The sequence below is a fragment of the Diplotaxodon limnothrissa genome, linkage group LG18 (genome assembly GCF_057381915.1).
Source record: "Diplotaxodon limnothrissa isolate DT_005_m linkage group LG18, D_limnothrissa_male_GT1.1, whole genome shotgun sequence".
NCBI classification, from domain to species: Eukaryota; Metazoa; Chordata; class Actinopteri; order Cichliformes; family Cichlidae; genus Diplotaxodon; species Diplotaxodon limnothrissa.
The window spans coordinates 15,468,167-15,485,017 of record NC_140613.1 but is presented as its reverse complement, the minus strand read 5'-3'; the positions used below and the strand labels follow the sequence as shown (position 1 = coordinate 15,485,017).

Sequence of the window (16,851 nt, the reverse complement as noted above, 5' to 3'; positions counted from 1 at the left end):
TGGTGCTCATGGTATTACAGATTATGCAACACATAATCCTCTTTATTAAAGTTAAAGATTTCCATTTTGTAAGACGCTTAAAATGTGCAACTGTGTCAGGATACACAGCAAAGAAACACTATCAGCTGACAGGTCTGCTATGAAACAATGAAACAAATACAACAACTATAAAGACCTCATTATGATAATTAATTATAACGTCAGGTAAATGACAACAAAGCTCTAACATTAAAACATTAGCTGAGCTAAATATACAACACACTCCACCCTGGGCCTAAGTATGTCAATTTTTATGGTTTGGCCTTAGAGAAGAAAAATAATAATTCTACAGCATAAAATGGTCATAAGAAATTACCTTTCACTGCAATAGCCTCAAATCAATGAAATAGATTGCACTACAGTATGAGGTGCAACTTCATTAACCCTTTCCAAACCATCCTAAAAATTTTGTTAAAACCTTCTCAACTCTTCACTCACTGACTTTTATATTATAGATTTCATGCACACACTTGGAAATAGCATATTATATATTTTTTTATATGTGTGTGTTGTCAGACGTAACTGGCCTACACAGGTCTGGCCTGCCCTGACATATATCCTATCAAACACCTCGAAGAGACCTGTAATAAGGTGGACCCCTGACTAGCATCCAGGTCTCGTCACCTATTAGTGATGCTGTCGAGGTTATATCAAAGATTTGCAGCAAAGTCTTCCCAAAATGGTCGAGGCTGTTGCAAAAGCATAAAAATGTTTGCTAATGCTCCACACTAATGGTTTTCAAAGAAGATGAAAATCTAATCGGTTCTTCCTTAATCCAAGAGAACATTTGTGCAAGATTTGACGATACTGCATTCACAAGAAAGGATGCATAAAAATCATTAAAATCGACGAATGTAGCTGCATGACTCAACTGTGCAACTGCGGGTCTTATTATTGTTAAGTTACTCAACTGAGCCATGCCTGGTGAGTTCTTAGTGGTCTTAGATTTGCGAGGGAATGACTCAGTTCAAGACTAATCTGGCACTGTTTTCACTTTGTATTATAACATAAATTTAGCCAGTTACAGCCATTTTATCACAAAGCGACCACATGAATATCCTTTCATTATCCCCTCATCATCTTCTCAACATTTCAGTAAATACGATCAGACTTTATTTGCATTGCACATTACTAAGAAGGCATGCTGTTAATTTGTTACGCATTTCAAAGGAAGTATAATTGCAGGGTACATTTTTTTCTTAAATACCTTAAGTGAGACAATTTGCTATGGTGCTGCTGTTAATTATTTTGGTGGGAGACAGTGTCAGCATGTAAATGGAAATCAGATGGATCTTACCATTTGATAGCTTGGGTTATATTCGGGGAGGTGTTTTGAACATTCAGTATAATCGGCCCATGTTCTGTTGGCTGCTGCCAGCTGCCATATCCCATTGCTGTCACACTGACGGTGTGCTAATCCTAGAAATCAACAAAAGAAGTCTGTTTTTAATTACAGATTTAAAGCTGCATAATTCAATAAATTGCCAAAGCAGGTTCAGAGAGAGCTCGAGTTATAATTTGCAATGAATTTGCAGAGCGCAGCCTAACTCATTTTAAAATTCAGGGATTTAACTGCTTACTGTATCCAGGGCCAAGCTTACCTTTATGGTTGAAGTCAAAGATATACTCTGGACAGGGAGTGGATATTTTCCCAGGAGGCCCTTCAGGCCAACAAACAATGCCATCCCAATCTGGTGAGCAGAAACCATCTGCAGAGAAAAGAAAAGAGTTGAATTAAAACCAAATCCTGTCATGACTATAGCACTGCAGTAATGGTCAGTAGGCATTTCCAAGATCTGCTTGTTTTCAGGGTTTTTGTTTGAATTTTAAAAAGCAGACACACGATACATAAACAGCACTGGAATGGCACTGCAAAAGCAGCCTTGTAATTTCATGTGTGGCATAACTGACCCCCCCCCCCCCTTTTTTTTTTTTTATTCATATTTGTTCTACTTGTGGGAAATATGGGTCACCAAAAGAAAACACATGCCTGTCCACTTCCCATCTATTGTCACATAATTAAGACTTGCAACCATGGAATTTCCCGCATGCTGACAACAAGTTGTCCATTGAATCTGGTGTGGTGTGTTCATTAAGGCTTGTTTGTTAGCTGCCGGATATTTCCATAACTGCTCCGTTGTTGATAACACAACAACCATTATAATGTTGTATGGAATTGGTTTTAGCATGGATCTTATTTAAAGACTTCCTGCAACACTAGCTGCATTGTAGTGCCCTAACTGGCAAATTATGGTTAAATAACAGCACTATATTATATAATTCACTTTCAATATGTATCATATGTTTTGAGGTTTTTTTTTAGATGGATCACATTCAATTAATTAACAACATCCAATTTGATTATTCATTTACGTACAGAGTTATGTCTTGCTAGGGTGAATGAAATTTTAGAGAATGGGAAAAATGGTGATAAGATGTAAAACAAATGTCTTATTTGGCCAATCATTATACCCAGTGCAACAATTTTATGTATATTTAAATTAATTTTTTGAAAATGTAAAATATTTATTTTAAAAATTTAGTAATTAAGTTGAAAAAAAAAATTCAAGTTCTCATTACAATTTACAGTCCTCAACATGTTTTAGACCACCACCGACTAAAAGGTTTGTGCCAGTCCTTCCTTAAATTAACAGTATTTATGATTACCAAAATATTGTTTTATGTTCTATAACAGCTAATCCAACAGTACAGCTGTGCTATTTAATCAAAATCACATTTTTAGTGCTAAAGTATAGTTATTCTTAATATACATGAATTTTCAGATTCACTGTTTTTCAAAACAACCATAATAAAACATGTAATTTTGTAATAAATGATTAATTTATGGTTCTCAGAATTCTCTTTTTTTTCCTGTTCAAATTTAGGTAAAATTTGAATTCAGTCATTTTTAGTTTTCAGTTTTGTTTTGTTTTTTTGGGGTTTTTTTTTTATGAGACGTGGTCTAATAAATGTGTTAGGAACTACAATTTTGTATCAGTCTGGACTTAGGTGACCATAGTGGTTTGGGTGATTTCACTTTATTAATAACAATAAATTATATAGTAAAGAATTGACTAATAATAATAATAATAATAATAATAATAATATAACAACAACAATAATAATAATGATCATGATCATGAAATCCCATATTTGCATTCATTTTTTTACATATAAAAATATCACATGAAAAACAGTTATTGCATATTTCTCTTTGAACAACAGAATTGGTTAATGATAATAATTCTCTCTCTCTCTCGTTTTTTTTTAAATGAGGCTGATTATGAATGCAAAAATTTTTACCAGGAATCATTAAAGCAAAAAAAGTTTTCTCCACATTTTTACAAGATGCATGGTGATCCCGGTGATCACAACAGAAAATTTTGTGTCAAATTATTAGCAAAGACTGTGCTACATTAAACTTTGCCATAATGCATCTGTGCTAAGTTCAGACAAAGAACTTTACGTTCAAAGTGGGGGGGAAACCTATGAGTGCACACAGTCCCCTAATTCTCAGCTAAACCGTGGAACGGAGCCTGCTGATAGTGTGAGCGGAGTCCCTTTCACCACAGATTCTTGGCAAAACCTCTCTTATGGCTTGGCATTTATGTTGTATTATTGAAAACATCTGCCCCACTTTGACCACTAATAAGTAGGTAAGCATAGAACTAAAACTCTCCTCTCTTTGCAGTAGATCCATTATTTTCTCATTCCTGTAATCAAACTTACAAAGAAACATCTGACAAAATGACGACTTGCTTTTAACTGCTTGTCACTGGGAGCACAAAATTAAAGAGTAGACTGAGTGGAGCTGACTGATTCTTGCAGATGCATGGTGGGAAAAAAATGCGTTTAGTTTTGAAAATCACGCTGACCACACATCCTGGGAGTAAAAGTAGAATTGCTGCTTGCTTTTGCCATAGGTTTTACTACCATAGGACCACCTACTAACAGGCTTAAATTAAACACACAAACACACAGACACACACACACATACAATTTCCTGTAAATTTTTTGACCACAATTTAAATATAAACGTGCCTACGGGGGGACTTTGGTATTTGTGATGTCACTGGGGTTTGAAGAATGTTTTTTTCTCCCCCAACTCATGTGATTCTGACCTGCAGATGTCAAAACACTCACTGCATGCAGTTCCTCCTGATACATGCAGCCTTTTATAATGATTCCCCAAGTTATTCTACACCCAGACCACAAGCTTGAAGGTTGAGCTATTTTCACACTGCAAGGTCTGGGGATTTGAACCCACATCCCTCCACTGTCCTCCCCAGGCAAACCTCACTGCATCCCTCAAAGAAAACCTTGTCCCGGGCATCAAATGGTGAATTTTACACATTTGAAGCCCAAATGAAGCACAACGGCTTTTCCTTTCAAGCAGCACTCAAAGCTTTCTTAATTAACACATAATTTTGGATAGTTTTTCTACACTTTCTGCATTTTACTCTGCTGCCATTTGAAGCCGTCGTAATTCCTAATCTCCAATAATAGTTCAAAAAGCCACAGGATTACAGTTAAAGAGCCAGAAAAAAAATCCTGGGAGATTAGGCAAAACAATTACAGATATAAATCTAAAGCTAGTAGTTGGTGCAATCAGTTTATCTCAACCCATGGTTTGAAGTTCACGCCACAATGCAAAAAGGAAGGAAAATGTCTCTTAAAAAGTGATTTCTGCTGAAATCTTGATGACTTTTTCAAGGAAAATACTGACATCCTTCATCAGAAAGCGCAAGTTCGGTTTTCTTTGAACTTAATGGCAAAATCTTGACAATATCTATAATTTTACTCAACATCACAGCAAACCCACTACCCAGATTTTAAATGACTTCCACACTGCATAATTACAAACAGCCAGATGTGGCTCTGGAGTTCAAATCAAATCGAAATGAAGGTTAAAGCAATTCATCTGGCATTACAGGGAAAAAGAAAATCTCAAAACAAGTACATGCAAGGAGCACATATGTGCTTCTCAAGCCGTTAGTCTCCACCACACTGGGGGACTTAACTGAGGACTCTACTCTATATTAAGGTAATAGGGTTATTCTAATTTCTTCATCTGTAATGTGATTGAACAGACATGTGCAACCTTCCAAAAGAGGTCAGCAAAAAACCACTACATGCAGGATGAGTCACATTCGGCACACCAGCATCATCAGGTATGCAGGTCAGCTCTCTTGTGCTGATGTACCCCCTAAACAGCACCTCAAGCATTTCACAGAATCCCAGTCAGGCATTCCCGATGGGCTTGTTAGAGTCCAGATTGAGCGCCAAAGTCTCCCCTAATGTGCAGACACAGGAACATGCGAGTGCAATAAGGCCGTGGTTATCAACTATTTATACCAGATTAAAATATAAATGTACATATAGTCCCATATGTCTAGTCAAGATAGTGCAAAATGTTAGGTTTTATCCCATTGTTCGTACTGAACATAGCATGCGCTCGGAGGTGCATGCGGACATGTGACACCAACCTTTCCTGTCACTACAACATGTCAGGATAGATTCTCGTCTGCGAGATCTCTGATGTTTCACTGATTGCTCTCCTCTGCATTGGCGCCTATAGCCATCTTGTTAAGCGTGCTGTAAGAGCTGGAACATAAACCCTAAGCAAACAAAATCTGCTGCTCGGCCCTCTGCAATTCTCAAAAGTAGCAATTCTGACTTTTTTTTTTTATCTAATTTGAGCTAGTGGATATTTATCAAAACCATGAAAAGTTGGGACATACCACATGGGTAATGTAACTACAGGGAACAGTCAACAATAGCTTTTGTGTTCTGAGCCAGGAAGTAAACGTTTTTAATTATGTGTTTCATTTACAAGGAGTATCGTTTGGAGGGCAAAGAATTTCATGTGACCACAATGCACTGGGGTTAAAGAGAAAATAATATGATTGGTTTGGCTGTGGAATTCCTCTCCAATCAACTGGGAGAATGACAGCAACCACATGACGATACAGTGTGCTGGGGTCTGCAGGAAAATGGCATTCTTCAGATAGCCATAAATATTGAAAAACACCCCAGGACCAGGTTTGCCTTCGAGCTCAGCCTTTGGAAAGCCACAGAGAAGACAAAGGAAACAAAGCTGAGGTTTTAAATGTAACCATCAACTTACAGTTCACAAAAAATGTCTTGCAACTGCTCCAAGAATGGGCCGTGATTTTAACATATCAGCGAAATACAGGCAAAACGGTCCCTTTAATTTAAATATTTACTTACTATGGTGAAGTATGAACATCATCAGTTGATTAGTTTAAGCTCTTATAATCAACAGTCACTCTCAAACAAGTCACCAATCACATTCAATCAACATGGCGTCTCGATGGACTCTTTACTTTCAAGCTTGTGTTCATCATGTTGCTGGTTATGCAGTTTACTTCCACAGTTCTTGGTAAACTTCACTGTTGATTGGTTTCTCCCTCCATACACAGCCTTCTCTCGGTACACCTCCCGTGTCTGATGGCATCCTCCGCCTGATACATTATATTTCAGCTCGGCAGCCATGTGCAGCCTCTGGGGGATTTACTGCACTCCACATTGAACCTCTAGCTTCAGCTAGAATTCACTGGGGAGCTTCCTCACAAGCGGAAAGCCCCAAACTATTTTTAAGTGATAACGCCTTTGACAAATGTGCCTGTGACAGAAATCTTTTAACTAAAAAACCTTTAACAGGTAGTGGAACATCACACTATTGGAAACCAATAATAAAAGGCAAATAAAGCGGCACCTTCCAAACGCATGATCCCATTTCAATTTCACGCATTCTGCTTGATTAGTTTCCTCCAGTTTTTAGCTATTAGTTATCTTGTAATAATAATCTGTAGCTAAACAAGACATGTTATTCGATATACAGAAGCTATTAGGGACGACTTATGGATTTGTATCTGTTATCTCTCTAACACACCCCTTTTACTGGGTGATTTGCATGACAAACATTGAATCTGTGATCCCTTTGTTACTCTGCTTTGGAATGAGGAGAATCACAATCCTGCTAACAGAGTAAACAATGAACCAAAAGCAAACAATGTCCTGTGCATGCGCTAAATGTTAATCAAATCTGCACTATCATGCACACGCACAACTGGAGGCAATGTTCCTATTTTAAACCACAGCACACCTTGATAAGTGCGTACATGTCCCACACCCCACCCCTCACACCCCACTTTCACCACTTTCCCCAGTCTAAAAAATGGAAGGGGCTGGGGTCAGGTGTGCAGATATGCCATTTAACCTAGTTTTTGTTTTTTGTTGTTTTTTACAGATTTCAGCTTTTGCAAGAGAAGCGGTGCACATCCATTTCAAGCCCCAGGTTAAAAATGAGTCTCCAGCTAAAAGACATCCTACAGGCGATTTAAGGTTTAATTCTGGATTTAGGGATCTGTGATTTTTTTTTCACATGACTGCACTCAATCCACAGCTGTAGCACACAATGGAATATGTGAACAAATATTAAAGAGCCATGCTGGTTTATACAGATATTCCTCCGGCCCCCTGATGATGAATCCTACTTAAATCTCCTATGTGGCTGTTGACCATTTTGCCATGAAATTCAATACTGAAAGTTCAAGTCCCCCTGAAGAATAACAGTATTGTCATTACAGACTCACAAAGCCACTCATACGGCTAAAGACTGACAGATTTGTTTCTGTACTCACCAGGAATCCTCTGCTTTGCCTTGATGATGGCCTCACATTTTTGCTTGGCTCTGTACAAAAACTCTAACTGTTCCTCTTTTGTCAGCACATCATCGGTGTAAACCTGCAAATCAGGGGGAAAGCCTCAGAGTTAACGGAAGGATATGGAAGTGGAAACAGGAATAGTGTGAAAAATAGATACTTTCAAAGAAAATTTCCAACACAAAACATCTATTACAACTCAGCTACATGGCAGTTAAAATGACAAGAACAACATAAAAGTGTAAATATTTCGCTGCAGATGTAGACTCTCCTCTGGATCTGAAATGAGCATGAAAATCAGTTCAGACTTAGACATTAATTTCTCTTTACAGCTGCTTCAAAACTGTCAAACTGTCTGGAACCCTGCTCCTGGTGCTGTGGAGAAAAAAATTAAATCCAGTTTCCTACCTCCAAAATTCACCGGATATGAGTGACAGTAATACAGTGGATAAATATTAGAAAGTCCCGTACTTTGACCACATCAGTGGATTCATTGAAGAGTTCTATCAGTCTTACTGTGATAAAATGAAAGCTAAACTTCCCTGACTCAACAGCATCAGTTTCACTCGCAGCATGCAGGCTTATTCCAGCGGTAAACTGATCGACATGAGGAAAATTTTAACACTGACAAAAATTAAATTTTATTCCATGCAGTTTTTTTTTTTTTACCCCTTATATATTTTCAGCTTCTGAACGTTTTATATGAGGGTGACGTGGTAACGCAGGTGTGGTTTTCCAGTCAGGGAAACTTTTTCCATTCTAATAGGTCACACTGACTGACTTGCTGTTTGCCTGTGGATCACTTTCGGGCATTGACAAATGTGACTGTACTGAAAACGACAACATTCATTTTTAACAGAGCATGACAAGAAGAGTTGAAATGAAAAAACAGGCCGCCTAAACTAAAGGCTAGATCGCCAGGATATTTAATGCTGTCATGTAGGCAATATCATTGTTCTCTGAGCCACACTGCAGCAAAACTATAAGACGCACACCATGAGACATAAACTAACACGTATGCCGTACAGAGCGCCTGGAGGTGCGGCTAAAAAAAACCCACACACACACAGTCTTGTTTTTTTGGTCCAGTGATCCAGAGCAAATAGTGCAAATTAAAGACAGACGTTTACTCAGAGCAGCTGACTGCCTGGCTGCAGTTGCATCTGTCAGTTTCAGACACAAATTACATGTCTGGATGTGAAGAAATCAAATTTTGCTTCTATGAAAGCAAGAAGCAGAACACTTCAAATAGTAACGAGTAATTGTTTTACTGATGAGCAAGAGACAGCAGGGAGAACAAGGTAAATCTATGCATAAACAATTCACCTTTCTAAACATTTATCACAGTCATTTTGGATCTAGAATATATATTTTTTAAACGTGACACAATGGAATATATAACCATGGACAGATAGCTGCAGGTACAAAGTAAAGGCGGTGTGGAGACTTGCTTGTCGAATCTCATTGTGATATAATGATCATGCCTGATTCTATCTCTAAATATAAGTAATATAATTGATTTTCTCTTGTTGCCCTGAAAAATCTTATTTTAGTCTCTACAATATTTGTTAATTTGTTCAGACAGATGTTAACTAAATAATTTGTGTACCTTATTTTTAAGGTATGCTTGTTATATCTAATCAGTCAATCACATGGCACCAACTCAGTGTGTTTAACCAAGTAGCCATTATCAATTGAGCATGAGAATGTGAAAGAAAGGTGATTTCAGTGAATTTGAATGTGCCAGATGGGCTGGCCTGGTTATTTCAGAACCTGCTGATCTCCACAGAAAATATCCAATGTTGATGTCAGAGATCAGAGGAGAATGGCCAGACTACTTTGAGCTGATAGAAGACAGCAGCAATTCAAATGACTACTTGTTACAAACAAGGTATGCAGAAGAGCATCTTCGAATGCACAACATGTTAAAGCTTGAAGCAGATGGATACAGCACCAGAAGACTGCACTGGGTACAGCTCCTGTCAGCTAACAACAGGATACCGAGGCCATAATTCACACTGGCTCAACAAAATTGGACAACAGAAGATTGGAAAAACATTACCTGGTCTGATGTGCCACATGAAACAACATGAAAGCTGATGTTTGCATTCTAATATTTGTGTTCAAGCCTCTAGCTATAGATAAAACATCTTATGAAAAATAAGTTTTAGTAATAAGACTTTTACTCTTATACTCTTTTTTGTGAGTATAGAAATACTGGAAGTGAGCTTACTCATTCTGCAACAGTATTTTATATTGTATTCTTCTTATTTATAATTTAGTACAGCCAATTGCCGTGGTGTTTATTTAAAGTATATGAAATGCTGAAATTTTACAGCAGTAACAGCAGTATAAATGTTGAGAACCAACCATGAAAAGGACAGTACCGAAACACTGCAGTACTGAAATAAATTACAAGAATTTTACACTGGTTCCCGAGTACAACATTTAAGAGAATGTACTTATTTACTATAACAGTTACTATAGTAGATGTACAGTCTACTAAGAAGTATTTATATTTTTGCAGTTGGCAATACAGCTCCGTATAGGAACCAACTGTTGTATAACCTTTTTCAAGACTTTTTCAGCCGTCTCTTGTGCCTGTTCATAATGAGAAATATAATAAATAAGTACAGATAGGAACAAAGACATGTATACTTTGTTTCTAACAGAAGTACGCAACTTCACGAGGTTTAAATTTAACTGTAAATACCAAGCCGTTGTGGGTTTGCTCCATACAAACCCACAATACCTCAATCCATCAATATTTTCACTACTTTCAGCCCTGAAATAAGGATGTCCAGTCTGAGAACTGAATAAGGTTACAGAATGAAGACGTTTATGGCTTTGCACAGTAAACAACCACAGATGGAATAACATTTTACCGCAGGCGAACAAGGATAGATACTACCTGTTTACTGTACTAACTAAGCCAATATAGAATATTCCACTGACAGCTTCTGAGACGTTCACACTATTTTCATCTGAAAAGCTGCCTAGTCTTACTTTAGGTAATGACCAATAGGTAATCAGAAACAGTGGATGTGGAAGTTATTCTGGTAAGAATAACACCACTATCATTACTCTTTCTATTTGCGGACAGGTGACAAATTAAAGGAAAAACACTGAACGTCTAACCTCTACATTAAGGGGACTGTTATGCTGCAGAAGGCGTTATCACGATCAGCTTTATCTTGAGATCATATATTTCTTTTCCGATACGAGCGATCACTTCCTGCATAGTTATTAAGGTGCAATAACATGCACCAGGTTTTAAGGTAGTTATAGCCTTATGAGAGAATTTGTACTGGCAGATAATTTTCCTCATCACCACCGTAAAACACCAAATGAGGGCTCTTTGGGGAGAATAAGATTTGGAGAATAAGTGACAAGGCTAGCTGAAGCTGCATAATGTATTTTCACCATTTAAATAATTGCATGCATTATGCTGATATATGTTGAATTTTTCCACACACTTCAAATCAGTGTGAAATATTGCAATTTCTCTAAGTTATTTCTGCCATTTGAGTGAGACTGCTGTTCCAGCACATTAAGAACAAACATCCCAGCCTTTATAGTGGTGTTTTTTTAAGATAAGATAACCTTTATTAGTCCCACACGTGGGAAATTTGTTTTGTCACAGCAGGAAGTGGACAGTGCAAAAGTTATGACGCAAAAATTAGAATACAATAAGAATAAATACAGTACACAGCTGTACAGAATAGAATAAAATAATATACTATATACAGTAGAATAAAATAGAATAAAAATATACAATAAGATAAAAATAGAATACGAATGCTATATACAACTGAGTAAAAATACAACGATGCCAGAAAAGATTATTGCACTTAGTGTTATTGCACATGTGTGGATGTGTGTGTTTGTTCAGTTAAAGTCTTTGTTGTGGAGTCTGACAGCAGTGGGGAGGAAAGACCTGCGAAATCTCTCCGTCCCTGTGAAACAGTAAACCAAAATGAGGCATGGAGTTTCAGCTTTCTGTCTTAAAAACCAGACTCCTGCATCCAGGGATATAGAGGAGTATCATTTACCATTTCAAGAGGAGAATCTTGGGTAATATGTATGCCCCGTGATTATTTCTGAAAACTATTCCTCCTCCACTGGCCAGAGTCCAAACCTCCAAAGTAAACACACCTCTCACAGGGAGAAACGTGGACATTCTTATTTACTGCATTGCATTCAAAACACAGTATTCTTTTTGTGAAATGCTTTTGAGTTTGTGCCAAAATGAGAATTAGAAAAATACACAACATATAAATATGTGTGTTTTCATCACCGGTCGCTAGAATACAAACTCCACTTGGATAAACCACAAGTTTCTATTTGTCTTTGCAAACTGCAGCTTGATGACTTAAACTGCAGCCCTCTGCAAGAATATAAGACCAATATTGAGAGAACTGTATTTAGGGTGCTCAGTCAAGAGAGTGTTTAACCGCTAGGATGAAATGCTAACATTATACAGTGTGGGAGTGAAGGCACATTTACAGTTTAGTTTTAGTTTTCTATTTTCAGCATTTGGTCATTAATGCAAGTTGTATTTATCTGTCAGAGATTGATTTGTCTGGCATGACAGTTAAATATTTTCAGTGTCCATTTGTTGATTTTCAAATAGTTTGCACCAAAGGTTAAAAAAAATTCTAATAAACTGTCCATCAGAAATGTGTCATATGGCTAGACGCCATGCATACATTGAGTGGAGACACTGGGTTTCCACTGCATTACCAACAGCCTTCATTGCGGACTGCTTTGCGCTTTTTATTTCTTCTTCTTTCTTTTTTTGAAGAAAGTTGTGGCTAACCAAAGTCATTTCCTGTAATGTCCTACACGGAATCAGAGAGTCAAATGGTGGAGCTTGTGAGGTAGACTTTCATTAGAAAAAACAAAACAAAAACTCGAGTATCCAAAAAGTTTAAATGAACCACAAAAACCACTGGATTCAGTGGAGTATAATTATCTGCAGTGAGTCAACAGTGTATTTGGATTCAAAATAAAGCTCAGTGATCTCATTAGTACTATCTCAGACCATGAAAAAGTTCTATCAAAAACACAACATAAAGCGAGTTCCAATCATGACGGCAAAGACGCAAGCATTTTTGAGCAAAACACTACAGCTTCGAAGTGGCTTGAACTTTGTACTGATCTCCCAGAAAGTTGAATGTAGGGACAATTCCTTTGCCAAAATTAATATACTTTATCCTCAAGCTAAACTCAGTGGGCAATAAAAAATGCATCCCAACAGCTTTGATTACTTTCAGAAGTTTGTTAAAACTGAATTGTTGAAATCCTGTCTATACACGAGCCCCATCTATGCATTTTGGCTTTTTACATGCATGTAGAAGGTGTTGTAGGTCTCTGAAAAACTTCTTCCATAGTTAAAGATGTTCCGGTGCTCCATTTCAGCATTTACACTTGAACTAGACACTGCAGATTTTAGCTTTCAGTATCGAAGGTGTGCATTTTTATCTTCTTTTTCAACATCAGACTGTCCCCGTGTTATTGTTTAAAAGGCTTATGAAAAGCCAACATTTCTGTGGAGTTGGGGTTATATCCAGTTTACGCTAATAAGACAACAGTCGAAGAGAAAGGATTATTAATGATCTGCAAGAAATTATCATTGGCCAGAATGTTTGTTTTTTTACTTTTTTTTAGCAATAAACAAAAAATAAATCCACAAGACCAAAAGTTCCAAAGCAACCACTCAATGCATGGAGGTAAACAGACACTACATAAACTAGCTATGAGCTTCTTTTTTTTTCAAATCAAGAAGAGTTTTTGATTTAATATAAATGAATGTTTATAAATATATGTTAGGTGAAGCTGGCTCAAAATTCAGTCTGCACAATTGTTAAATATATATATTTTTGTGAGTAATTTCTTTGGTGAAGGTGAGTAAAAATGCATCAACATCTTAGCTATTCCTAGAACTGTACTCTACTGCACAGCTGCCTCTGATGTGCCTGGAATCTGCTGGAGCCACTCTTCCAGCTTGGGCGTTATTGGTCTTATTGCTCCTATCATTGTGGGGCCACTTTGGTCTTTACCTTTCACATCTGCTCCAGTTGTTCCTTCAGCCCCTGTTACTTCCCTGTTTTTTGTGCTTTTCTAGCCACTAGTCAGATTACTTGATGTCAACCCCTTCTTCAATCAGTCCATGATATATCCAATGCAGTGGCTTGGTATTCCATGATAGTTTCTCATCACTGTTGTGTCTTCAGATATCTGAGGAAATCTTAGAGCAGCTTATCCCTGGGGTCATCTTTCTAAAGCATTCATTGATTTTTCATCTTTCTTCCTGGATTCTGGCTCTGCTCTCCTACTTTCTGTTGGCTGTAAAGCCTCCGCGTGTTGGACTTTGGGTAAAAAGCACCATATGTTGTAAGGAGTTTTTATGTCTTGACATCAGTGGCATTTATGTTCTCCTGTGGCCAGCTTATTATTCCAGTTGAGTAACAGTCTGATGAGTGGTAGGTCATATGTATTGATAGTTCAGCTCTTATTCCTACTGCTACCTTCTCAGGATCTATCTTACCTACTGAGATATTTGACTGGGGTTGATCTTCATGGATCTTTATTGCGGACCCTGTTGGCTTATAGGATACCCATGTATTTGTAGCTGTCCTGTATATCTGCTATTATACCTTCTGATATCTTAACCCCTTCAGCCTTGATCACGATACCTCTCTTTGCAATTTTCCAGCCACACCTATCCAGCCAAATGGCCTCAAATGTTGTCTTCCACTGAGTTCCTGATTGATGTTATGAACACACTTTACCTTGTATAGTGCCAAATACTCCACTATCAACGTGTGGGGCATTGAGTCGTAGGTTTTCTTGTAGTCCAACCAGACAGTGCTGAGATTAGTCTTCCTGGTCTTACAGCCCTGGTGTAGTGCTCTATTAACCAGCAGTTGGTGTTTTGGCCTTCTGGTATTATTTTCAATGCCTTCTGAGCTGTGCTTATATGTTAACTCATGTCAAGCCTACTCAGCTTGGTTGCTATGATGCCTTAGAGGAGCTTCCATGTTTTAGAGAGAGAGCTAGTTGGCATGGTAGTTTCATGGTGTCATAAACTTGCAGGGATCTTTCATGATTGTGTTAGCAAGTCAAGATGAGTACCTGCTACTAGCAGCCTGCTTCTTTGTGTTGCCAGGTGTTTGTTGATGAAGTACCACTTCTTCAGCCAGTTGGTGTGGATATCAGATCCTGGTGCTATCAGCATTTCATTCTTGAGACACCTTATAAGATTTTTGCCTTTGTGTTGTTAACTGGTTCTTTTTCTGGGAGGTTGCTGCTGGATCTTTGGCAAACAGACCATTTATTCTCTTGGCCTTTGCTTCTCTGGTGTATCTCTTCAGCCTAGTCACCATAGTTATAAGCCTTTGCTTGGTAGTTTGTAGAGCCCCCAATTATGGACATTTTTTGTCATTCCCATCCATCCAGTACCCACATCTCATAACTTTTATAACATCCTTTCAAGTTTCCCTGATTTTGGCTTCCAGCCTACCTTTCCATAAGGGCTTTCTCTATATGCATTCCTGATCTTATACCCAAGTGTATCTAGGATTACTGTAGCAGTGGCATATATGAGCTCATTGGTTACAGTGATTTCATATTTAAAAATACTACCAAAATTGTGGGTAAAACCTTAACAACCATGAAAGCAGAAGAAACTCTGAAACAAAATTTCTATAACTATTATTAGAATTATTTTAGGCCAAACTTCACATGACTTTAAAAGCACTGGACACATATTCTGTGTTATTTCAGTTCAGTGTTTGCAGATGTTTTCACTGTCAACATAGAACCTCTCATCACAACTCTGGCAGTGTTTTCAGTGGGAACCATATTAATTTTTCTATAAGTTCAGAGACATCCAATAATGCTTCTCTGTTAGACAATCCCTGTGCGAAGATAAGGGTTTTTTTTAGGTAATGGTCATAAGTAAGGCTTTCCATTCCAGATCACACTTCATCACATGAATGATAAATACTACACATATAATATTTACTCTGGTTGCTGTGAAACGTCTCAATTTTAGGAATACAGCTGAATGTTTGTTTTATGTACTTGTTTTGGTCATTTGCCATTCTTTACACCATAGGCTAACATTCACTTCCTTGTTGTTGGCATGTGCTCAAAATTTGATCCCAAGGGCTTTTGGACTTTCCTGCATGTTTTTTCTTCACAAAATAGTAAGGTTCTAGAAAATTATAACTTCGCTGAATCTAGTGTTTAATGGGCTGTCTACTATCTGGAAAAAACATGAATATGTTACTTTTGACATATTGCGCCGCATGAATGTTTTAGCGGATGAGGTTCCTGGATATTATAAACTCTATGAGTCAGTGCCACTCCTCTTCAACTGTGCAATTTGCATTTGATGATAAAAACCACAAACCACAAGACTGGTTGTCCTTTGGAAATGCTCGCAGACCACATTCTGACTTAAAGCAGCATTTAGTTCCTAATTATACCCTGCTCTGGTCGTAAGCCTGAAGAACAGCACTTTTGTCCTTGATGGAAACATTGTGTGTACTCCGAGAGGCTGCACACAAGGCAGATAGCTGTGACTGTTGTTCTCACAAATTAAAAAGGGATCATTCTTGCATTATATAAGTGATTTAATACAGCAACTACAGACTGTTGCTTTAGCAAAGCAATATAAATGCACTATTTTAATTTTCATCAAAAGCTTAAAAACAACTAATGGTTATGCAACAGTCAAATGCAGTAGACATTTCATAATGTCTTAACGGATGTCACAAAGCAACTGATGAAACAAACAAAACAACGCTCACAGGTCACTGGGCCTCAATAGCAGAATGATGCACTGCCATAAATGCAACTTTATGCATGAAATAAGAGGATTATAGGTTAAAATATACATTTTAAAGTAGATTTAAAACCCATAAAAGGCTTATTTTGGATGTGTTTTTTCAGACCTTACATATGTGGCTTTATAGTGCAGATCGGCATTAATGGATTATGAGACCATCTCAGTCACAGCTTGGCATTACAGCTATTACCCCTTTAAATAACATCAGCTGATGTAAAACATTAGTAGGGATTAAATGCATGACTGAAAACAGGCTTCAATCAGTCA

General features: G+C 37.6%; 1 protein-coding gene across 1 annotated transcript in view; it reads right to left on the bottom strand.

Moving 5' to 3' along the window:
* The window catches only part of pth1r (parathyroid hormone 1 receptor), a 29,945-nt gene that overhangs the window by 11,093 nt on the left and 2,001 nt on the right, over positions 1 to 16,851 (bottom strand). Inside the window, exons 3-5 of the mRNA XM_085377792.1 lie at positions 7,707 to 7,809; positions 1,641 to 1,748; positions 1,337 to 1,458 (exon numbers count right to left, since the gene is read on the bottom strand). Of these exons, the coding sequence (XP_085233918.1) occupies positions 1,337 to 1,458; positions 1,641 to 1,748; positions 7,707 to 7,809 (333 nt within the window). The remainder of the gene's footprint in view (positions 1 to 1,336; positions 1,459 to 1,640; positions 1,749 to 7,706; positions 7,810 to 16,851) is intronic.